The 23,722-nt window shown below is 41.3% G+C and overlaps 2 protein-coding genes and 1 long non-coding RNA gene across 5 annotated transcripts; 2 read left to right on the top strand and 1 right to left on the bottom strand.

The window, feature by feature from the left end:
* Positions 1-477: 477 nt before the first annotated feature.
* On the top strand, positions 478-3,653 carry prf1.5 (perforin 1.5). 2 transcript variants are annotated; one of them, XM_037098242.1, is made up of 5 exons: positions 478-884; positions 1,146-1,421; positions 1,621-1,892; positions 2,350-2,491; positions 2,585-3,653. In XM_037098242.1, exons 2-5 carry the CDS (start codon positions 1,152-1,154, stop codon positions 3,470-3,472), a joined length of 1,572 nt encoding a protein of 523 aa, XP_036954137.1. In that variant the 5' UTR covers positions 478-884; positions 1,146-1,151; the 3' UTR covers positions 3,473-3,653. The 2 variants fall into 2 exon arrangements, with proteins under 2 accessions (XP_036954137.1, XP_036954138.1); XM_037098243.1 differs by lacking the exon at positions 478-884 and adding an exon at positions 907-1,061.
* Positions 3,654-4,283: 630 nt separating this feature from the next.
* Positions 4,284-16,262, bottom strand: smarcad1a (SWI/SNF-related, matrix-associated actin-dependent regulator of chromatin, subfamily a, containing DEAD/H box 1 a). The gene is made up of 23 exons (XM_037098849.1): positions 16,148-16,262; positions 15,202-15,337; positions 14,987-15,116; positions 14,800-14,869; positions 14,416-14,510; positions 14,082-14,183; positions 13,370-13,448; positions 12,557-13,248; positions 11,772-11,968; positions 10,791-10,881; positions 10,167-10,266; positions 9,952-10,011; positions 9,486-9,561; positions 9,218-9,353; positions 8,940-9,071; positions 8,442-8,537; positions 8,213-8,330; positions 7,992-8,107; positions 7,482-7,670; positions 7,270-7,388; positions 6,895-7,077; positions 6,605-6,714; positions 4,284-5,550 (listed from the first exon to the last, which is right to left on the bottom strand). The coding sequence occupies exons 1-23, from the start codon at positions 16,260-16,262 to the stop codon at positions 5,489-5,491; spliced, it is 3,204 nt and encodes a 1,067-aa protein (XP_036954744.1). The 3' UTR covers positions 4,284-5,488.
* Positions 16,263-16,268: 6 nt separating this feature from the next.
* On the top strand, positions 16,269-22,562 carry LOC119019892. Of its 2 annotated transcripts, none has more exons than XR_005075180.1 (4): positions 16,269-17,014; positions 19,358-19,434; positions 20,306-20,544; positions 22,206-22,562. It is a non-coding gene; the product is annotated as an uncharacterized LOC119019892 (long non-coding RNA). The 2 variants fall into 2 exon arrangements; XR_005075181.1 differs by having other exon boundaries at positions 20,306-20,499.
* Positions 22,563-23,722: the final 1,160 nt, after the last annotated feature.

A 23,722-nucleotide genomic window follows, 5' to 3' on the forward strand; every position in this document is an offset into this window, starting at 1 on the left:
AAACAAATCTTCCTCTGCCTCATGTTGAGTGAATCCTCTTGCACAGAGCGCAGAGAGACTTTACAGAGAAAACCACCAACACTCCACCCACATCCATAAATAGACAATGGCAAAACTGACCTCATGGTGTTGGTAAGGTTATCAGTGCACAGACAGGCCGGCTCAGACGCTGTACAGACAAAAACACACATACACAGTCACTCCAACAAACACAGATTGCACGTGCTGTACACTCACATGCACAGCCACACACATACATTTAGCCATTTCCCGTAACGAGTGCTCACACCACTGTGCATCGTTCCTCTCGTGATTAGATCTCCCTCCCCCACACATGCAAATGCACACACACACACACTCATACACAGCTGTGAGGGATTCATAGAGCTGGGTCATGAACATAACAATTTCCTCAGCATGAGTGAGTTTGTTTTTAAGGCCTTAGGGGAGGGAGAGAGACAGAGAGAGAGACGGAGAGAGACAGAGAGAGAGAGAGAGACAGAGAGAGAGAAAGAGAGAGAGAGAGAGAGAGAGATACATAGCCCTGAAGCAGAGGAACTCCCTCCTTCGTCTTTTTCATGAGGCGGAGGACAGACAAAAGAGTGCACCCAGCAGGCTTTCAGCACAGCTTCCCAGCAAAGCCGAAGCTCTCTCAACCGTGATTCCATCTCCAGCAGGATCAAGAGTTTAGTCAGTTGGCAGTTCATCGTTTACAGTGAGCTGTGCCGTCGATGGGGTTAGCAAAGACGGGGAGGCACGTATTTTTCTTGGCTGTTAGAGTCTGGAGAGGAATTTTTAGGAGGGCAAGGGAAGCTACAGACTGACAGCTTCTAAAAGAGGACAAGGGCACAATCTGAAGGCCGATAGATAAGTTACAGTCCAAGGTAAGAGTGCTTGTCGTGTTGTTGTGTATCTGTCTGCTGTGCACGTTTTCAGAGTTGACACAACATCTGTGGCAGGATTACTCCGGTTTATGAAGCAGAGAGGATTAGAGGCTCATCTGTGTTTACTGTGTGACACTTTTTCATCTTTGATTGTTAAGAGAGCTACCCTACTTACAGGTAAACCTGTGGAAATTGGTGATATTTGTGGGAATACAGATTTTACTGACTACTTTCTCACCCTATGCATTGTGTTACACTCAGGTAACTATGCAAGCTGCAAGATACCAGCAGAGCAACCGCCTCCTGTTTATATTGGCTTTACTGGTCATGATGGAGGTCTGCGGGGTCCAGGGCTGTCGGATTGGCTCAGGCTCAGAGTGTGAGAAAGCCCCTTTTGTTCCCGGCCACAACCTGGCAGGGGAGGGTTTTGATGTGGTGCGGATGCGTCGGACAGGGGCGTATGTCATCAATGTCAAAGGTCATCTGGTTGACAACCACACCTGCACACTGTGTCCAAACCGCTTCCAACAAGGACAGGTACAAACTGTAAAACTCCTCTTCTCTCCTATCCATGGGGTTTTCAGTCCAAACTCCCTTCACTTAATATCCTAACCACTTTTTCTTAGCTCCTTCTGTCCTGTGGTTTTCTTCCCTCTATTCTATTCTACACTTCCTGTAACTATTTCTTCCGCCACCTGCATCCCACTCTACATCCTGCCTTTCCTTGTCTGCTCAGATTCAGAGGCTCCCAGCAGCAGTGCTCGACTGGCGCCCCTTCAGCCGCTGCAGTAAGCAGCTTTCCAGTGCCCTCCATCACTCTGTGGACTCCCTGCTGCGCAGCTCCAACTCCCTGGTTAACAACAACTGGGGCGTGGGTTTGAGTTTGGAGAACTTTGGCAATGCGGTGCTGGGCGGAAGCCGCTCAGAGTTGGCAAAGTTTGCCCGTTCGCAGCACAGTGTGGACAAGGCCACTTTTGCCATCCATGAAATCAGCTGCACCTACTACAGGTAAAGTTGGGTTGAAGAAAACCCTCAATCCAATATTCATTAATGAAATTTAAATGAGACTCAACAGATGGAAAATGAATACCGGATTAATTGCCCCTTAATCATATATCGTTGGGAATGAGACTCGATAATCAACTGTTTTACAGATAGGACCTTTCATGTAAAGAAGGCAAAAGCCTTTTTAGGATATAGTTCAGAGCTGAAAATTGATAAATTGAAATTGAATTATAATTTAGATATAGTGTGGAGATTTTTTTTTAATTGTGAGAAACAGATTTTGGAAAGAAGGCAATTTAAGAAAAAAGGTTTGAAAGTCACTCAAACTTAAACAAAAGAAACATTCTTTGCACCGCTACAAGTTACAACAGCTTGAGCTCGACTGTTTATTATTTCTCATCTAACAGTGAATATCCTCGTTGTGTTATGGTTAAACTCCACACGTCTTGTTTTTTTTTAGCTACAGGCTGGCTGACCATCCACAGCTGAGTGCAGAGTTCACAAAGCATCTGAAGAGACTCCCACAGAGTATAAATACAAGCCAGAACAGAGCCCTGTATAGACGGCTGATAGACACCTATGGAACGCACTACATACACCAGGTCAGACATTTGATACTGTAGTACTGGTGCTGAAGAATGTCTTTTTGAAATAGTAGATCTAGATGATGAGTCTTATTTGTTCACATCTCGTAGGTCCAGCTTGGTGGTAAGGTGAGGCGAATCACTGCCTTCAGGACCTGCCTGGCCACACTCAAAGGCTTCTCCGAGTCCGAAGTCAAAACCTGTCTGAACGCTGAACTCCGAATGGCTCTTGGTTTCCTCCCTGCCAATGCATCCTTCTCCAACAAGTGTGACAACCTCTTGAAGGGTAACATGAGCATGGGCTTCTACCAAGGCTTCATGACCCATAAGATTGAGGTTATCGGAGGGGAGAGGTACTTCCCAGACATCCTCTACCAGGAGGACCCGTCTGAGGCGTACAACAGCTGGATGAACAGCCTCCATGACAACCCTGATGTGGTTTCTTACGCCATCTTCCCTCTGCATCATCTGGTTGAGGACTCACAGATCAGTGCTAATCTGAGAAGCACCGTCGAGGAGTATATTAAAGACAACCAGCTGAGGGATGACCAGTTTGGGTCCAAGAACTGCTCCCCGACTCCCAACTTGGATCATAACTGCTGCCCTCTACGGGCTGGCAGAGGAACTCTCAGACTGGTGATCCAGAGAGCTGCAGGCCTGAAGGCAGACACCTTCACGAAAACGGACGCCTACGTGAAGATCTTCTACAACGACATGTATGAGGAGACAGATACGGTGATGGACAACAATGACCCAGTGTGGAACGCGACTTTTGACTTTGGATCAGTGGAGTTGGGTCAGCAGTTGAGGTTTGAAGTGTGGGATAGGGACGTGCTCTACAATGATGTAGCGGGTATATGTGTTGTCTTCCCTGAGCGAGGAAGTCGTTCTCTCAGCTGTCAGCTGAGCAAAGGTGTCCTCTACTTCTCCTACAGCATCAAATGTGATGCTCACTTGACAGGCTTCAGGTGTGGACGATACTCCCCCAATGCAGAGTAGGTTATTATGTATATAGTACATTTTAGTATTTTTTTCATACTGATTAATGTTGAACTTTAAAGTGTCTGACTTGGAGTATAAATGTATGTAGTATATATGTGGTCCTGTGCAGAGGGAGATTAACTAACCAAAGCCCTTGTGATTCTATTGTACATATCAAAATAAAGTGATTTTGATTATGGACATTTACTGTGTGTGTCACTTTGAGGGGTTCTAGGTCTGATTTATATCGATAATGCACTGATAACCACAATGATCATCACCTTTTCTATAAGCTGTAGAAGTAAATAAACCAAGAACACTTAAAGATATTAGACAAGTAAATACTTAATCTTACCTTGATTCACATAATTGGGTAATAATTGAGCAATAATACATATTGCCAATGAAAAAAATATAAATTTAAAATATAACATTTTAAATATAAACTCCAGTTTAATCAAAACTAATTCCAATTGAGTATCTCAGACCTTACTGTGAAACAAAAGCTAATTTTATTCAAATAAATAGATCAGAAATACAGTGCAGACATTATAAATGTGGCAAATGACTATTTGAGCTGGAAATGGCTCTGGCTATCATTATAAAAGCCTGATTGGTCATAAGAAAATCCTTGAGCAATTACTTCTCACAACTAGTGTGCCAATTTGAAAAGCAATAAACCTCAGCCTTCGTCTGGCTAGTTGAGTATTTGGAGAATCAGCATTTGTGGGTTTGATGACAGTCTCAAAATGGCCCGGAAAAAAAAAAAAAGATCATTTTCTCAGTGGCAGCGGCTTGTGCTGAACCGCTGTAGGCATGACCACACAAACAGTTATTCAAATTTTTATTATTCAGTTCAAACAGGAACCTTAAAAACATACAAATGACCTCATAAAAGCTTTTACATTAACACTTGTACACTCACAACACACTAGCCACTTTTACAGTACATAAATGCAGCAGCTACTTCTTCCAGTCATCTTCACTGTGTCACTTGGCTTAAGATATTTAAAGGCGTAGAAGAAACCAATTCAAGCACCACATTCATAAAAGACGTTCTGTTTTCATATTTTGATTTTCTAGTTAAACACACTAGAAAATCTGGAATATCTGTGTGTTAAATGCATTGACTACACCCACACAACCATGTATCTTCTAAAGGTCAAACAGTCTGCCTTGGCTGAACAAGTAACTTAAAATATGACCTCAGGATGAAACTCAACACACTACATTTACAGTGACATAGAATACAATTTTCCAGATACTTTTTCATGTAACCTCAGCTGTGTAAAATGCTTTATGGGAATTGGTCGCCGAGGAGATTCATGGGAATATCAACATTTCCAGTACAGTTGCCTTACCTGCGACTTTTTAAACGTTCTGTAATGTAAACTTTCTTCTTTATATAAAAAAAAGTGACAAGATGCAAACGTGTGTATGAAGGATGGTAAAGAATCTTCCAATTTCCATGCAACGCCTCTTCAGACATGTAAGCATAACATCCTTACTTGAACTTGAAATATTTCATCTGTTTAAGACAGCCTGTAAGCATAATATTTCCTGACCAGCATACGGTACTTTTATTTGAATAATGTAACACTGTGTGGATTAAACCAACTCAAAAGGTGATACTTTTTTCAGTCGACGCGCTCGATGGTGCACTCACGCTGCATTCCTGACGGTTTGGTCTGAACTTTTAAACACCACTTTGTTTCAAGTTTCTACAGCTTGAGACTCACATCACAGGTAGGAGTGCATAATATTTAAAGGCATTTTTTGTCGTATTGCCTCTATGTTACTAGTCTCGTAATCAAAGTATGAGCATAAACTGTAAAAATAGTGTTTTAGGCACAGCTACCATTCTACACAGTTAATCAGATCTCAACATCAGAAGTTTTTTGTTTTTTTTCCCATGGCAGCATATGGTTATCAGTAGTTGCATGTGTTCAGTCAGAACACTCAAGTCTGCCCAGAATCACAGGAATACCATCAGTCAGGGGTTTTCTATTGTCACCAGTTTCATGTGTTTTTGTATCACAGTCCCAGTGAGGCTTTGAGCAAAGATGCCATATCTTCAGGTATGGTCCCCTCATCACCTAAAGAACAAATGTTCACGTTTTATATGTTTTCATATACAGAGGGTTAGTGCAAAGACAGGTCAACTGGTTCAAACAATGAGAGTGCCAGGAAGTATGGATAACCAATGTGACACACCAATGATCACTTCCCTTGAGGTTTGGATCTATTGCCTTTGGTTCTATACTACAGTGCTTCCACTCCATGTCTGTCTGTCCTGGAAGAGGAATCTTTCCCTTCTCACTCTTCTTGAACTGATCATTTTTACAAATGTGTTCACTCTATATTTACACATTATCTGACTGTTGAAATGCTGAACCGTCTGTTCTGAATATATTTTTTTCATTTAGTTTTGCCATTAAGAGTAACCGAGACACTTTCACCAACAAATACTTGCTTAGGGAAAACTCTTCATTACCGCCACCTCTGCAGGGTTTAGCATGTAGTAGACGTAGTTCTTGAATCTGCTTGCCCTCTTTCCTTAACAATGATCACTTGATTCCACTGGACACGTCTCTCTTACGTGGCGTGTGTGGCACTGTTTTGTTCATAAGCTACTGGAAGAGTTCCAAAAGCGGAACCAGGCCATGCCTGCACAATATTTTTGACTTGCTCAGCTTGTGTTTACGTTGTCATTTCACCGGATGCACCATGCTGTTCCACTGTCCGACCTCCTGACTGGCTCTATCTACTCTCCGTAGCTGAACACGAATGTGGTCCTCTTTCATCAAAAATAGACTTGGTGCGTATTTTTTGCAGAACAAAGATGGGAGGCGCTTCTGGAACGTTGCTGAAATGTGCCATGGTGCAGCTGGTGGACACACGAGCGTTGACTAGAACGACCACAATCAGTTCCAGCGACCAAATGTGCCCAAAAGAGCAGTGCTGACGAGCCCAGTGAAATCTGGTTGTTACTGTTCTAACACACACTACTTAAGAAATCATCGTGGCTCTTTTTGTTGGTTTTTGCTAGTAAAATTTAGTCAGTTTCATGTATTTAATGCAGAGATGTGTGTGATATGTGAGGTGTGCATGGAGTCAAGAAAACAACTGTATGTGTGCACGTCTTCTTACCCTGCTCAGCAGTGGTCATATCCTGCTCCAGCTTTAGTTTCTTCTGGCCCAGCTGCAGCATACAGTCCTCTATGCTGTCCTTACTGATCAGCTTAATCACCTGTACAGTCCTGAAACCCACAGTGAAGTACATTAGTCACAGCCGTGAATCAATACTTGGAGCACCTAATCTTGGAATTACATTAATATTAATCAATCTCATCAGAGTTTTATTACTGACATAATAAGAGGGAATTCCAATTCCAAGACTTATTACATTAGGAGAGTATTAGCAATAGACTCCATCTTACTTAGTCTGGCCCACACGATGACATCTGTCTTCTGCCTGTTTGTCATTGTAGGGATTGCAGTCGATGTCATGAAGAATGACGACATTAGCTGAGGTGAGGTTGATGCCCAGGCCACCGGCACGCGTTGACAACAGGAACACGAATATGTCAGGATCGGTGTTGAACTCATCAATCAACACAATCCTGCAGGACAAAGAGATGAGTTTAATTACTACAACATTTATAGTGTGATGATGAAGCTGAATACCAAACATTGCTTCAATTTTCTTGATCTAAGTAATGGCTAGATTTTTTGCATTTATAAGCTTAAATTTGTAATGGTTCTGGCTTGTTGGCTCCAATCTATCTGACTTTGATATACTGTTCGACTCTGACCTGTCAGCTATGGGAGTGGATCCATCCAGTCTGACGTAACGATGCTTAAGATGTCTCAGCAGCACTTCCACAATGTCCAGCATCATGGTGAACTGACTGAATAATACCACTCGGTCTCCCTGTAGGATTAAATGCAAGAAGTTATGCTACATGATATACATCTGTGTGCAAAAAGCATGTGTCGTGACATGGTTCTGCATATTTGTGTTTACTTTGTTTTTAAGTGAGGCCAGCAGCTCTGTGAGGTGGTGAAATTTCCCAGAGTCAAGCAGGAGACTGGTTTCAAGCTGGTAGGTGCCGATGGAGGAGTACTGCTGGCATAAACGATGCAGCTCAAAGTCTGACATCACTTCCATGTCCTCCTGGATCAGAGCAGCGTCTGCATCAAAGTGAGTAGGCTCCTGTGGGGGCAAAGAAAGAAGAGTGGAGAAAACAATGTAAGGGGGGAGAGAAAGTTGCAGAGGAAAGAGTAAAAAGAGGGACATTAATGAGGAATAACAAGACAAAGTGTGTTAAAGTATAAACAGAAAAATGCTCTGCTATCCCTATCGTGTTGTGGCACTGGTGGTTTTGAACATGTTCTGTGTTCATTTATTTCATTTAACTAATCAAATACTTCAAATTCTTTTAAATGTTTGTGTCATCAGCCAGCTAAGCCAGAGAAGGTAGTTGTGAAACTACTTGATGTAAAATACACAGCAGGAAGTGGGAGTAGGACTGACCTTGAGCATGAGTTTGCTCATGGCTTTGAGCTTTTCCGTGGTGTAGTACTGTCGATGAAGCAGAGGGTGGTTGGCCATCTTCCTCAACTGCATCATCACATTGCACAACTCGCGCTCTGCACAGAAAAGGCACGAGGGGCATTATCAACCAGACATCAATTTCTGTGATCTATGCAAAACAATAATGTGATGCACAACTGGGAGCAGTGAATCAGGCTTACTCTCTCCACTGGTGGTAGCCTTGAGCTTTTGAAAGAGGGTCTTGTAGAGAACCTGCTGTTTCTCACTCATCGAGCAAGACTCTACCTTCTCCTCCTTGGCTGGAAGTTGCTTGAGGACCTACAGGAAGAAAAGACGATAAGGGGATCATAATACTTACACAGGGTACCAGTGAGTGGGATTACTGACATTACGGCCACAGGCCAATGTTTTATGACACAAGTAACTCACCTCGTTCTTGACCCTTCGTAGGATAAAAGGCTTCATGATGAGTTTTGCCTGAGAAATACGCTCCCTCTCAAAGCTGCTCTGCTCCTCGTGTGATTTCTGACACCAAACAGACAACATCACACATTCAGATTAGCCAAAAAATACATTTACTATTGAAGTTGCCTTGGTGTTTAAAAAGAAAAAAAATCTGTTGCTATTACATTTGTGAAACGAATAATTTAATGGGACTAAAGGAAAGTGGAGGACTCTTCTCACAACCTGTTATTTCATGAAGTATCCGGAGTGATGCTATATCTGAAGTGTATTTCAGCATTTCAAACCAGAATATCTGACTGATTATTATTCAACGCTGCTTCAGTTTAGAACATAAAAAGGGCGAGGACAGGCTTGTGTTTCCAAGTGGTGTGCCTGCAATTTTTCGGTGCCATTCAGCTTCAAATAGCACAGCTACCATCTGTCCACACAAACTGAGCTACAGTGTAACACGCACTCACACACCATAGAAAACATTTTGGAGAGCTGCGAAGTAGAGCTGGAGAACATAGATGGCATGATGAAGTTCAGGAGCGACATCAGTTCTAAGAGGTTGTTCTGTAAAGGAGTTCCTGTCAGCAGCAAGCGATGCTCCGCCTACGGGGAAAGAGACACGGAGACATCTTAAACTGTTACATTCAATACTACTGGAAGAAGCATAGGAGGGCAAAGAATTGTGGGGAAGATATACAAAAAAGTAAGATGTGAAGTATAAAACATAAAAAAATTGAAAGTGAACTAACGTTAATAGCCATGAGGTGGCGGTAGCGCAGAGAGTTCATGTTCTTCAGCATGTGACCTTCATCAAACACGGCATACTTCAGACGCAGCTTACGGAACAGGCTGCGATCATTATCGTTGCCTATGGCCACGTTATACCTGTGAAACAAGCAAATCAGAATAAAACAAAATGATTCATTTGCACTGACAATTTGCATGAGGAACTTACTTGGATCTCCATTAGCATTACTGTAATATTCTGTAAATATGATCATTTGTGTTTTTGCTCACGTGGTCACAATGACGTTGAACTCAACATCCTGATTGAGGATGTCGTGTCTGAGGTAGCGACGGTCTTCTATTGATCCTGTACAGAACATATAAGTAAAAACCATATTTCTGTCTGAATACTGCAAGAAATTGTCATTAAAAAATGTATTCATTATGACATAGCATGTTCAGAACAAATCATAACTTTCCAAAGGAAAGCCTTGAAGGAACATAAGCACTGTGCAGGCTCAGGGTTTTATAAGTCATCCTGAGATGGACTTTCTGGTTTATGCTTTGTCCTTTACCTATAACTACTTTAGTCCTATGTGAACATGGGCTAAGACACTTTTATGCACAAACGCGATACCGAGTCCTCTTCAGCTGTCTCTGTGCACACTTAATGAACACGTACAGTTGCCAGAACAAATGCAGGGTTGGCATTAGTTTGGCACCATATTTATGTGAAAAGATGAATGAAGAGACTCACCGTAATAGACAAGAACTTTGAGGCTTGGAGACCACAGCTTGAGCTCTCTGACCCAGTTATCTACAAGAAAGAGAGAATATTTGTAAACATAACCTTAAACAGGAGACAAAACCAAATGACTTTAAGCGTAACATTTTTACCAAACATATGTTGTTGTTAGATTAGGTAATTCAAAGTAAATATAGTAAAATAATGTGATTTGTGGAGATTGTTACCCAGTGTGGAGGATGGCACAGTAATGAGGTGAGGACCTTCTATGCCATTCTGGTAAAGCTGGGACAGAAACGCTATAGCCTGGATGGTTTTCCCCAAACCCTGAGAGAGAGTGTGAAAGAGGGAGACAGATGGAGAAACGTAGAGTCAGACAGATATCAGACAAAATAAATAAAAAGCCAGATGGACAGAGAAATAAATATATATTTACGTTTCAGATCAGGTACGACCTGTATAAACAACCAAAATCCTTACAGACTTCCACTGCAAGCACTGAAGCTTTACTCAACTTTACAAATCAAAGTTCTCTCTTTTCTCACTATCTTGGGGCTAAAAAAAAAATCCAAAAAACAACAAATGTATTATTCTCTGCTGTTTCTCTTTTCTTTCTTGTGTGCTCTGATGTTTATTCACCTGCAGGATACACATCAACGCAAAACACTCTTTGATCCACACAGTAACACTCTAGTGGTGAATTAAACAAGCTGTAAACCTGCTGTCCTGCTTGGCTTATTAAATGTTTGGGGTCTTACATTTGTTTTGGACGTTCACTCACAATCAAAACCTCATAAATATTGTCAGTGCAGCCAGTAATACTCGCAGAGGTTCCTGGAAGGCTCTCTTACCATTTCATCAGCGAGGATACCACTCAGTTTGTGCTCATGCAGAAGCAGCAGCCACTTCAGACCAATCAGCTGATAGGGTTTTAGCTGGTACCTGAAATACAATGAATAACAGACTGAGAACAAGAACCAGAACTTTCATTTGGGGAAAAAAATGCAAAATAAAAAACATGAAATGTAAGTATCATTTATGGAACCAAATATGACTAACTGTTCAAACTACTGTGACATCAGTGAAACCGTCATGAGGGCTCTACCTTGATCCTTTCGGAAAGGGAATGCAGGAGATGCAAAAATGAACCTTCTCTGTCACCCAACAGAGACAGACTCCTTCGCCCTGAGGAGGCGTTATTTAAGCCCCTCCCATCAGGCTAATTCATTATATAACAAAGAAAATTTTTTGACTGCCCCACTTAAAACAAAATTCATACATGAACATGAGAATTTTTTAACATGTCTTTCCACTTTCTGATCCTGTGTATATAATCATATAGCTGCCTCCCTCAAATACCTTATATACGCTAAGTTTTGCTGCCAAGTAAAATGATGATCTTGTATGATTACACATTATTTTTCATTTTTCTCCCCACCAATTTATCATTTTAAAAAGGTTCACTATGTCATTTTAGAGAAAAAAAATACAAACACAGAATTTTAATATTTCCAAATACTACTAATAATATTTATCTTCCCCATAACTGAGTAAACAAGCTGTTCTCAGAGGAAAATAAGATCCCCTGAACACTGTTTGAAGCTAGACAGGTGGCAGGGTCTGCCAAATATAAACTAAGTAAAACAGTATGAAATTTTGTTATCCTTTAGGGTTAATTTTTTATTCAGTCATGAAAACGAGGAGATTTTGTTTGGTTTGTTTAGGCATAAACATTATAAAAAATATCTGAAAATCTTTCTTTTCTGGTTAAAAACCACATACTGCACCTTTAATGATCACATTGTATGTACTATATGTGCATTTTTACTCACTGGCTGTTGAGTATGCGGGGCTGTTTCATAGCCCCTGTGCCCTTCTCCATCACCTCAGTGACCTGTTTGACCATTTTAGAGGAAATGGTCTCACATTTTGACATGAGCCCCAGGACAACCTTCCGCTCTTTGAGAACGACTCTGCAGCCCAGCAGCAAGTCCTCCGACAGTCCGTTTTCCTTATGGAAGCAACTGACCTGAAGACGAAGGCACATACAGTTGTCATTCACACAATTTGTCAAGTATCTAGTGACCATCAACCACTACCACCAAATGTATAAGTAAGTGTTCTTCTGATGAATTATTTGATGTATCAAACAATGTACTAGGACAGTATCCATTGTATAACTTTCATTCATTCAATTCATTTATAATAATAAGAAGAATAATAATGATAATAATAATAATAATAATAATAATAATAATAATAATAATAATAATAATAATAATAATAATAATATAAATTGTGTATTTAACAAAAAAAGATAGGAAGGGAGACATGTCAGGAAGTGATGAGTTCTTTAATATATTCTAAGAAATTGATGTTGTTCTAGTGCGCTTAATAATTAAATAAGGTATGACTGAAACTTGAAAGGTCACAAAGTTACTTTCCAGGTGTACGGTGGGATGATTTCACCATGAACATAGCATGATTTAACATCTATCCTCATTGTTTAAGGTGATGCATTCATGTGTGCAAAGTGTTTAATTTGACATGAATGCATCACCTGCATGGGGTCTACTTGATGTATCTCCCTCTCACACTCACACACACTCTCTCTCACCAGGCTTTGCCAGCTATCAAAGGGTCTCAGTTCCGAAATCTTCTGGGCCTTTTTAACCGAGCACCCGGCGATCAGTGACAGCTCATCTATCGATGCGTTTTGGAAGAAGTTGATGATCCCTTTCTTCAGGTCTGTCATGCCACCTTTAGTGTCCAGCTCACTGTCAGAGTCCTCAAACTCACTGCTAACTGTGTCCTCTTCATCCTCAGTTTCCCCCTCAGAACTGACATGTTCATTTGAAGCACGCGCCTTCTGCTTGCTCTCTGCTGCCTGCTTTTTAGCTATACTGGTCCCACTGGCAAACCTGGACAACATCTGAGCAGCAGAGGAAGAGGAGGACGGCTTCAGGGAGGAGGAGGTAGTCGATTTCTTGACAGGCAAGGAGGAAGATACCGAATTAGAACGTTTGGTAAACCATGTTGACATATTAGATGAGGTGCTTTTCTTTTTGGAACGTCCGCTGTCGTCCGACTCCGAATCGCTGTCCTCACTGTCCTTTGTAGCATCTGTATCATCGGCACTCTCCTCTGATGCACTACTATTTCTGCGGTTCTTACGATCACTCCTTTTATTCTTGTCTCCATGATCTTTGTGGCGCTTCAACTCTCTGTGGTCCTGGCTTGATTTGTCTTTGTTCTTTGATTTACTGGATTTCTTATCTTCTGTCTCAGGTGAGCTGAAGCTGGTATTATCTGACAACAGACAGACAGAAAACAGTATGAACCTGAAGTGGTATCAGAATAAATGCACATAACAGATACAAGTACACATATACATGAGGTCACAGTGACAAGATGGCAGCTGTGTTCGTACCAGGGTCTGAGAACATGAGCAGAACCTGCAGAGCGTCCTCAACATTCCAGTCGTGTTCTTGCAGCACCATCCGCAGCTCCTGCAACAAGACAGAGACAGCAAGGGTCAGCAGAAAATTTTCATTTTGTCATTGTGGTGTGGCACGGCTTTACAGACATTTTCAAGTGTCAAATGTCATTTTAAGCAGACAGAAAATAGATGATTGACTCGTACTGAAAGGACAAAGGCAGATTTTCTATAAATCTGGTCATACAAATAGGACATGCTAATAGAAATTAATGGTACATTTTTTAAACCTAAATGCTTCAAGTTTAATTGTTAATTATCTGTAATTGGATGTTTTGGGAAATTTCATTTTTTTGGCACACAGAAAAAGATCCTTTCTTCTACCTTCTCTCCACAAACTAGGGTTTGCTTTACATTAAATTATATGTTATGGATTTTTTTTTAAATAGAATGTGTTCATACTACTAAATGGACACAGCTAAGCTAAATGTGCACAAGTTGTCAGTTTTTCAAGCTGGAAAGTTATTGTGCAAGGCATCAAACACTAAGAGGAGATCTAAATCTAAAATCACATTCTCATAGTCATACAGCCAGGTTATGGTTATCCGCAGAGTATTTACAGTTGGAGAGAGGAAAAATCAGAATGGACTACAATGAAACTCAATGTGAAGGGAACTGGTGAGAAAAGGTGTCTGTGTGTCTTCACCTCCTTGTCCTGGTCTGGAAACTTTTTCTGCAGTCTCCTGACCATGGCTTCCTGCTTCTCCCAGCTCGGTTCCTTGCCTTCATCATCTTCTTCTCCAGAAACCTTTTGTTTGCATAAAATGAGAAAGGTAGATTTAAAATGCAGAGAGAGTGTTCCGTTTCCTAAGTAATTCCATAAAAATAACAACTGAAAGTTGTTATGTTTTTTCTGTGGCCAAATGAGCAACTAAACAACTGTAGGTCTACTGTTTTTTCCTGCAGTGTGATGCCAAGATGAATTATACCACTGTTACACTGTTTCAAACCATGAAGGTAGCGTGAGTAAGTCATCTTACCGATGATGACCTCCTCTTCTTGCTGGGTTGAGTTACACCACTGTCCTGAGAACTGCTGGATCCATCCTGCTTTCTCTTCTTGCCCTGGTCGGGGGCTACAGATACACAACAGCCAGTGATCTCAAATGCAGCCAACTTATTGAGAAAGGTAGCATGCTGAGCAGTTACAACCGCTTTTACTGCTACATTTTTCACATATTTGAAATTATTTCCTGCTTTTCTCCACCTGTACACCACATCCAGTAGTAATGAATCAGGTTCTGAATTTGGTTTGTGGGCCAGAGAAAGAGCCAAACATTGTTGTATATATATCATGAAAACAAAAAACAGAAAATTAACCAGCACGGAATTTTATTATGTGCTTATAAAAAATATGTTACTTACCATTTTTATCACCAAACTGTAAAAGACATGCAGCTACAGCCCCATCCAATGTGCTTGTGCTCCCAATGACCTGAAAACAGAACAAGGAGATTAGAGGGATTGTTTCTTATGAACAGTGCATAAATTAAAGCAGGCTAATGCGATCTGTGCTGAAAAGTTTCAGGGCCGCTGCTCTGTCTGAACTCACCTCCAGCATCTGCGTTCTTGTCAACTGAGGAAACATTTCCAGTAATCTACTCATTTTGTTCTCCAGCTCATCATCCTCTTCATCTGTATCAAGGGAGTCCACATTATTTGATAATTTCGACGCTGCACCCCTATAGAAGAAAAAACAACAAGACTGTTAGACAGTACAACTTTGGACTTTGTGAAAACATGTTGTCATTTTTAGTTTACACTTACTTAGTTGTCTTGTTTGATGATATTTTGAGCTTTGTGTCAGAGAGCTTATCCTCCTCCAAGTCAATAGTGATGACCTCCTCAAAAACTACTCCTCGGGTGTGGGACTTTGGTGCGGTTTTGACAGGTTTCATCTGAGCTGGAAAGCAAAAAAAAAAAAAAGTTAGCAGACGAATCCACTTGATTGTATATCGACACATGTATGTGTTTTGCTCATTGTTAAGATACATCATCATGATCTACGGATACTGTAGGCTAGGCTTCTCTTCTATTTGTATACAACTGTTAAGGATGCAGTGAGGTAATAACAGGAAGAGGAATGACACTTGAGAATAATCGGCATGTCCCAGTGAGTCACTATCAAACCTCAAATAATGACACAATAGAATGAGTATGGTTTAATTAAACTGCTTCTCTTTACTCCTGCAAAGACCGATAAAGGTAGAAATTGAAGGACTTCAGGAGTCAGGCCAGAAACTCTGGTTGGTTTAGGGATCATATATTAGAGTCTTGATTGGCCCATGTCCCCATGCATTTCCCCTTATCACCTACTTTACAACATCTGGGTGATTATATCTCCTCACAATGTCAAAACAGAATGAAAGGACACAGTGTGGATATACATTGGTGTAAGGCTCCAGTAGCCATTTGTAATGACACATTGCCTTCAAAGCACTGTGCTGTTTGACTTGGTCAGAATTAAAAACTTGAATTACGCCTAAGTAACCTATTTGTAACGATACAGACGTTGCAAATCAAATGCAAATTAACGTCAGAATCTGTCATGTTTAGGTTCCCCGGGTGGCTACAGCCAGACTGTTATGCAGGAAACAGTCAGTCTGACAGCATGTTAATATTCACCATGTTACTTAACTACTGCTAACGATAGCACGCCTGACACATCTGGCTACCATCACTGTGAGCTAGCTTTTAAACATCAGCTAGTTACCTGGCTTGTTCTCCTTCTCGGATTCTGGACTTTTGGAGCCGCTATCCTGGTCTTTGTTTGGTGTCGTCGCCGCCTTCTTGTCAAAACGAAAACGGTCTAGATTGAACCTGCTCATTGTCTGTTCCGTGCCTGACAGCGGCAGCCCTTTGTCTCTTCGTAGACGGCAGTATTTTTCTGCCGTGTCGCATAAAGCACAGCGTTTACCGTTAGCCAATAAGACAGCCTAGCAAGCTAAAGCTAACTAGCGTCGGATGTTAGCATCACAGCCCGGGCAGCAGACCTAGAAAGACGACGATTTGAAGCTGTGTCAGCGCTCCGCGTTCAACCCTGACAGTTTAAAGCGGATAACGAAAGGCTAATTTAGTAACAAGGACAATTGTTTAACCCGGAGTTGTGTCACTGCTTGAAGTGTCACAGCTACAGCCGGTTTCCCGCGAACTCCAGCGGCAGTGGAGGATACTGTACCGGCTTCGTTCATTGGTCAGAGGAAAGGCTGAACGGAAACTCACGGTTGAATCAAGATAATACCCTGTAGCCTACTTCCGTTTCTGCTTAAATTCTGCTTTGATTCGTTAAAAAGCCTGAAAGCCTGAAACAGCAATATATCATAAATAGATCATACTGTATTATTTGTAACCCTTCCGACAGGACTCGTGTTATTTACTGAGCGTAGTCTGATAAATTACGTTGCTTGTTTCTGTCTCATGGTGTTGCAGGGTTGTATTTGTGAGATAAGAAGAGGTGAACTATCTTGAGTCGGTCCAACATGGCTTATTTAACCTGTGAGGTGGTGATGTAAGGAAAGGCATTAAGCCCAAACAAGTTTGAAGGACTGAAAAACGAATGATGTAACGCCATCATTGGAAGGTAACCCATATTTTGCTATATACTTGTATGATTTTCTATAGTCAGTGGTTGTGACTGCTTGCTCATTAAGTGTAATTCCACCAATTTCAGACATTAAAATGTGTTAACACATCCTCGGGAGTACTACTGCAAATATACATATTTTTAAAAGGAAATATAAAGACTATCATAGCTTCAGAGAAAGATAAATAACCTCCAGTGACATTACTCAGTGAGGTACATTCTAGGTAGTGTTGGCACTGGGTTTTAAAAAGGAATAAAAATGTGTGGATAGACGATATCTCCGTTTCTGCTGTATCAGTTTAGCGCATATATTTTTAAATGCAATGCGAGGTCAGTTGAATACTTTCAGAATCAGGTGCCCACATTACCCACAATGCACACTGGAGGCAATTAATCAGATTACATACTTTCTATGTGGTCACTAAAGGCTTCATACTACTTTTTTTCATATATGCAGTAGGACTCCCCAAGACCTGTTATCTTAAATTTTGAAAATGTGTGGAGTTACCCTTTAACTGTATTCACCCTGCAAGGAAATGCATGTTGGGTAAAGGGGATGGAATTTGCAAAAATCCACAAAATAATGGTATTTTTATGATACAATGTACTCTTTGTGGGTGCAAAATAGAAGAGCTGCAATTCAGCGACAAGACTGACGTTCGTCTGCAAGAAGCATTTGTGCACTTTTTACAGGTTATAGACTGAGTGGGTAAACTGTTCTGAATCTTTTACAATTTAATCAGTCACTTCCATGGAACTACAATAAAAATAAGAGACGGTTTTGTCAAGGAACAAAAGTCAGTTGCATCCAAAGTTTGTCTTAGGGCGGTAGAAGAAGTTTATCAAAGTAAATCCATTAGTTACAGTTAACCATAATAGCAATCGCACACGTGAATGAGATAAAGCCACTCTCAACTGAATTAGTTCCACCAGTTTTATATAACTATTTAACTCAGTCAAAAAAAACCACTTCAACTAAGTTATGGACTCCTTCCTTGTTATTCTGGTTAAATTAACCAGTTTCTGCAGGCTGGCCACTAGGTGCCACACTCAGATGAGAAACTGACCATTATTTTTCTGGTGAGTCAGAGACTTTCATACACGTACTGATCAAAAGGGGGCAGCAGATACACATTGTCAGAGATGGAAGGAGGTCCACCTGCCAGTATGGAGAACCATCCTTTTGAAGGTCCTTCGCCTGTGTGTGGATGCGCTTTGTATACTCTTATTGATGTCAATTTTGTGAGTACGAGCACATTTTTTTTTCTTTTACTGCCATTTTACGACCATAATTATGCACTTTGTCTGAGGTCCTGCACTAATCATATGGAAACGTGCTGCGACAGAAATGCTCTCGGCCCATTACAAGTACAGCCCTCTGCGTTTAAGCAGTCGCAGAAAGTTAATTAGGGTGGATCAGACTGGAGTACAGCAGCACAAAGACGAATATGATAATTATATTTATGATTAAGACGAGAACTATGTAGAGTCTGACCTGAAATTTAAGACAGTTCCTCCCGGGGAGCTCTTTAATGGCTACTCCAGAGTTTATGTAAAAGACTGAACATTTATTAACGTGTATCAGAATTTAAGAATACATCTTTACTTTAAATATTTTGTTTTGTGGAATCTTGGAGAAGTTTGACTTAAAAAAAAAAAAAAAGAAAGAAAGAAAAAAGAAAGCAATCTGACACACTTGTCCCCTGGTATTCTATAAGGCTCTGAGGTTTTATGGCATTAGGAAAGAGTCCAACCACACAGATTAGTCTGCTGAAGTTGATATAGATTGTAACATGTCTAAATGAATGATTGTCTCTTACACAGGAATTTTACGAGAGCTATGTACATTTTTATTGGTAACTGACTCAAAATAATGCATTATTTCGCTTAACAAGGCATGACGGTGATTTGTATCTCCTCCCTTTATTTGGTCTTGATGGTCAAAGTCAATGGCAGACAACTCGACCCCCTCCCCTCCCTGCTGCACATTCGCCCTCAGCTAGACTGCCTCCAATAGTATCAGAGATATCTCACAAGATTTCAGAATGAGAAAGTGAACATTTTCGCTGGTGGTTCTGACTTTTTTTTTCATCTAAAAAAAGAATTGAGAAAAAGTTTAATATTCAAACAAACTGGAAAAATCCTACACATTTACAGCGATTGATTCTAAAAAACAAAATATAACGGCTTTTTTTTTTTTTTCGTGACTTATGGTGCATGTCACATAATTTGCATGAGCCCCCAGTCATCCCTAACACACTTTACACGGAAGTGTAAATGAAGCATGTACTTACACCTGTAGATTCAGCTCAGATACAGTGAATATATTATGATGATTAGGTTGGGTCCTCTCATCAGAGCGCCACAGCGCCATCCTGCCGCCTTACTGTCGCCCCCGCCATCGTCATGGAGACCATGTAAGTTAATGCATGTGTATATGTGTGTGTGTGTGTGTGTGTGTGCTCTTCCCGGGGCACAAAGGCAGACTGACACAGAGTCTGATAGGGGTCGTGACCCCTCACAGCAGGAAGCTCAAACTGTGGCTCCTTGCCTTCTCCTGTCCTCCTGGTCAAGGTTTTTTTTTTTTTGTCTGTGTATGTGTGTGCGTCTTACATCTGCATCAGGATAGACAGTTAGTTTACTGTTGTTTTGTTTATCTTGGGTTGTTTTGCATGTGTGTCTGACGACTACGTAGGAGTCTATGTGTGCACGGAAACACACACACACCCACACACGCAGACAAGCAGGCGCACATGCAAAAACACAGAAATATAAATCACCAGGCCAGTGCTAAGGCGGGTCATTAACATGCACACATGCACGCACACACACACACACACACACACACAGTGATAGCATCAACAAAAATAGATGAGTACTGGATATGTTTTGGCCCGAGGCGATAACTGTGATAAAAGCCTGGAATCGTTCACATCGCTGAAGGGAAGCAGGTGATGACAATGTTCTTCTCTCGAAAACTGTTCTTCAATTTAATATCAATAGTCACTCAGAATATGCACGAACGCACGCACACACACACACACACACACAAACACACAAACACACACAATAGCAAGGAGCACACCGTTTGGCGAGTTAGACCAGAGTGTGCCTCCTGTGCGTGTGATTACTTCTGATGCTGTTCGTGTATCCATGTGATATGCCAAAAGCTTGCATCTGCCTCTGTCTTCATCATGTGAGTCCAACTGTTTTTAGTTTAAAGGCCAGTGTGTCAAGTGCGCGTGTTAAGTGCACGCATTGCATGTGCGTCTCCGTGTGTTTTTTAAGGTCGACCCAACCATGGTGTCCCAGCAGACTCGTCACAAAGTCTGTCACCACCCAGTCACCATGGCGCCCAACTTGGCCGAGACCCGACGGCGACAGGGAGCACCTTGTCACCGTGGTAACATGTCTGGGATGTAACCACCACCCCCACCCCCAAGAAATACACGGAGAGACTTGCACACACAAGACATTTCATGGTAAAAATAATTATAGCCACTGACTCTGACTGAAACGGCTTCAAGGTGAGAGAGTGACAGAGATAGATAATTATTATTTTTATCATTATTATTATTGTTGTTGTTATTAGGCCAGATCCAGTTGATCAATGGGAGCAAAGACAGAGTTATTCTACTGTATGTAAAAGCTAAAACAATCCTGAACCTAGTGCTGGTGCATCTAGCTATTTATGTTTGTTGCTTGCAACTTCATGTGTTCAAATGGGGCCATCAGTATTAATAGATTTTCACAACACAATATTCGTGGCCTGAGCAATTCAGGATAACAGTAATTTTGCTACGTCTATGGAAAGTTACTTTTTAAATGTGTTTGGCCAAATTCATCTTTAACTTTGCCCAAAGTCAAATATTATGCAGAAAAAAAAACAATGCGGTGAGTGCTGCACTGGATCAAGTGTAAAAGTAAAAGAAAGTGTTGTGGAGGTTCGGCGAAGCTGAAGACGGACTGAATACAGATAAAATTGAAAAAAAAAATAAAGTGACAACAATTTGCTTGCAATCAAAAATCTACGGTGTTTGGAGACAGTCTGACAGAAAATCCAAGGCAGTCTGATTAGTTTAAGAAGCCTTTATTGGTGAATGGCTGCACCCACACCTTTCTACTACAAAGAATCTTTATCGAACATGATCGTGTCCTGACGAAGACTCGCAAAAAACACCAATAAAAGATATTGTAACTTGTCAGAGTTGCCTTGGACTTTCAGTCAGACTGCCTCCACACACCACGGATTTTTATTGCAAACAAGCTGGACAGTCGCTGTTATATCTGCCATTTTTACGTGCATTGATCTTTAACTTTGGTTATTTTAGTGTTTTGTCTCTTATTTAGCAAATGAACTACACTCAGTGGTGATGGGAGGTGAAGAGAGAGCCTGTAACCAAAACTATATAAAAGCGTAAGAACATTTATGCTTGATCAACTTTTCTGTTTTATGGCGGGTAGCAACCTGCATCAAGGTGCTTTACCACCATCTGCTAGGACAAGGGGAGATTTAAAAATGGTTCAGTAGAGCAATGCATCATATGCATGATATTATCATATAGTGTATTATCAATATTCCATTTTTAAACAGCTAGGCTTGTTATCAGTGATGGTATGCTGTGATACTCCTACGTAGTTGCTAAAAACACATAAATGTGAGCCACTGCAACATGCTGAGCACTTGGGTGAACGGTGGTGCCGCCTCTTTGTTCTGCCAGGGGAAGCCACTGCAAGTGGCCGCAACTTCTGCTCTTTGCATAGGGAAACCACTAAGTTGACATTAATAGAGATAATAGAGATGTTTGCATATCACTTTGACCACCTATCTCACCTCATCCCATCATTTTTGGCACACAGTATCATAACAGACCACGTGTGATGATTTTGCATAAACTGGTTGTATAAACACGATAACTGAGCTATTAATGTAGCAGATCACATGGACCGATACGCATGATTTTACTTCCGTGCACAAAGCTTGCGGAGGGAGCTGCAATGTGCCGCACGTCGCTGATAGAAGCAGCCCAGTTTCCCTTGGATGCCTTCGTAATGTGCACACTCTGTGAGCACGCTGATATCATGACAACGCTCTTCGATATCGGCTGTCAGATAACTTACTCACTTGACTTCTTTTGTACTGCTTTTGTTTAGTCATCACTCATGTAACCACTCTCTCGCTCTGCAGGCAAAGAGAAACAGCAGCAGGGGAGAATTCCCATGTTGCTGGAGGTGATGCCGCGGAGCAGCCGAGACAACCCACCAATCACAGAGAGACAATGACTGATCCTCCTGGCTGCCGTACAGAACATCAGTCAAACTGAGCTTTGTTAGCGCTGCATTCCTCTGTATTGTCCTCCTGTTTGCAAACCCTTAATCAGACATTGTTAATTTCATCTATATCATAAGTGACACCTTCATGACTTCATATTCTGATGCTGTAAACTGCTCACCTGGTTCTTCATGCCAGCAAACTTACCTATGAATGTTGACAATTATTATCATTTACAATCGTTTAAAAGAAAAAAAAAAAAGGTTAACATCAGCCTGTGGTATAGCTAAAAGGTTCCACTTTGTTGTTCACTCTTTTCTGTGGGAGCAGAGATCAGTGGCTGCAGTCAACTTTGTCGGGTCTGTCACATTATCACAGTGTTTTAATTAAACAGAAGGAGACGTGCAGAAAGACAGGGGGACAATGACCGATCCCCAGGCTGCCTTACAGAACGCTGTTCAGCCAGAGCTTTGTTGGCACTGCATGCCTTTGCATTGTCCCCCTGTCTGCGATTGTTTGAATCTAATGATGCCAATTATGTCTCTGTCATTTAGACGTATAATATTGTGAGCAATGATTCATTATTCTGCTCTGTCGAGGACTTCAGTGGTTTGGGAAAAAAATATACTTAACAGCGCCGATCAGTGGGTGTCCTATCAGGATTGGTTGTTGTAATCCTTCTCAAAACACGAAGAGTCAGGATATCAACTCCTACAAAGTGGCACCCATGTTCACTTTGGCAGCTTTTACATTTCTCGTTGTTTTATTTGCAGTTTATTTTGGCACTGAGATGCAGACATGCATCTGCTCCTTGAGTACTTTGATATTTCACCACTGCATTGTGACAGTTTTATTTGTGTTTGGAGCGTTTCAAATTAAATTTGAAGCACAGGCTACATGGTAAAAATACTCCAAGATTTGACTTGATCACAGCTGTCTTTATGCACTTACATCGCCAGTAGTTGTGCACCAGTGGTAAGCGATCACTTTTTGTGTTTTTGGCCAACTTCTTATTCTGCTTCTACTACTTCAAAAGCAAATTTTGCTTGCATAACACATTTGACAGCAGTCGGAGTGAGCAGGTTCCAATCACGGATGATTAACATTTTAAGGAGGCCGATGCAGATGCACAAAAACATGCAATCATTGAGGTGCAGCAAAGTTTTGAAGTCGTTTGCGAAATCACCATATCTAAAGAGAGGAGGAGAGAGGCTGGACAGGAAGAGAATGAAAAACTCGTTAAGCTTTTCTTTTAGATGGCAGACGCAGACACACACACACACACACACACTGTGACGATGTGTGGTTGTGTGTGTGTGTGTGTGTGTGTGTGTGTGTGTCCTGGTCTCTCCTTTCTGTAAACTGACAGCGAGGTTGAGACGACTGAGATGGGAATGTCAGCACAGGATCAGCATCCCTGTGGTGGACACCAG

Source organism: Acanthopagrus latus, chromosome 5 (genome assembly GCF_904848185.1).
Source record: "Acanthopagrus latus isolate v.2019 chromosome 5, fAcaLat1.1, whole genome shotgun sequence".
In the NCBI taxonomy this organism is placed as follows: Eukaryota; Metazoa; Chordata; class Actinopteri; order Spariformes; family Sparidae; genus Acanthopagrus; species Acanthopagrus latus.

Coding starts and splice junctions, on each gene's coding strand:
- prf1.5 (XM_037098242.1), top strand. CDS start 1,152: ATGCAAGCTGCAAGATACCAGCAGAGCAACCGCCTCCTGTTTATATTG. Junction 1,893..2,349: donor ATCAGCTGCACCTACTACAG/GTAAAGTTGGGT, acceptor GTTTTTTTTTAG/CTACAGGCTGGCTGACCATC. Junction 2,492..2,584: donor GAACGCACTACATACACCAG/GTCAGACATTTG, acceptor CACATCTCGTAG/GTCCAGCTTGGTGGTAAGGT.
- smarcad1a (XM_037098849.1), bottom strand. CDS start 16,262: ATGAGCAGGTTCAATCTAGACCGTTTTCGTTTTGACAAGAAGGCGGCG. Junction 8,331..8,441: donor TACGAAGGGTCAAGAACGAG/GTGAGTTACTTG, acceptor TTCTTCCTGTAG/GTCCTCAAGCAACTTCCAGC. Junction 5,551..6,604: donor TATGACCACTGCTGAGCAGG/GTAAGAAGACGT, acceptor TTTGTTCTTTAG/GTGATGAGGGGACCATACCT.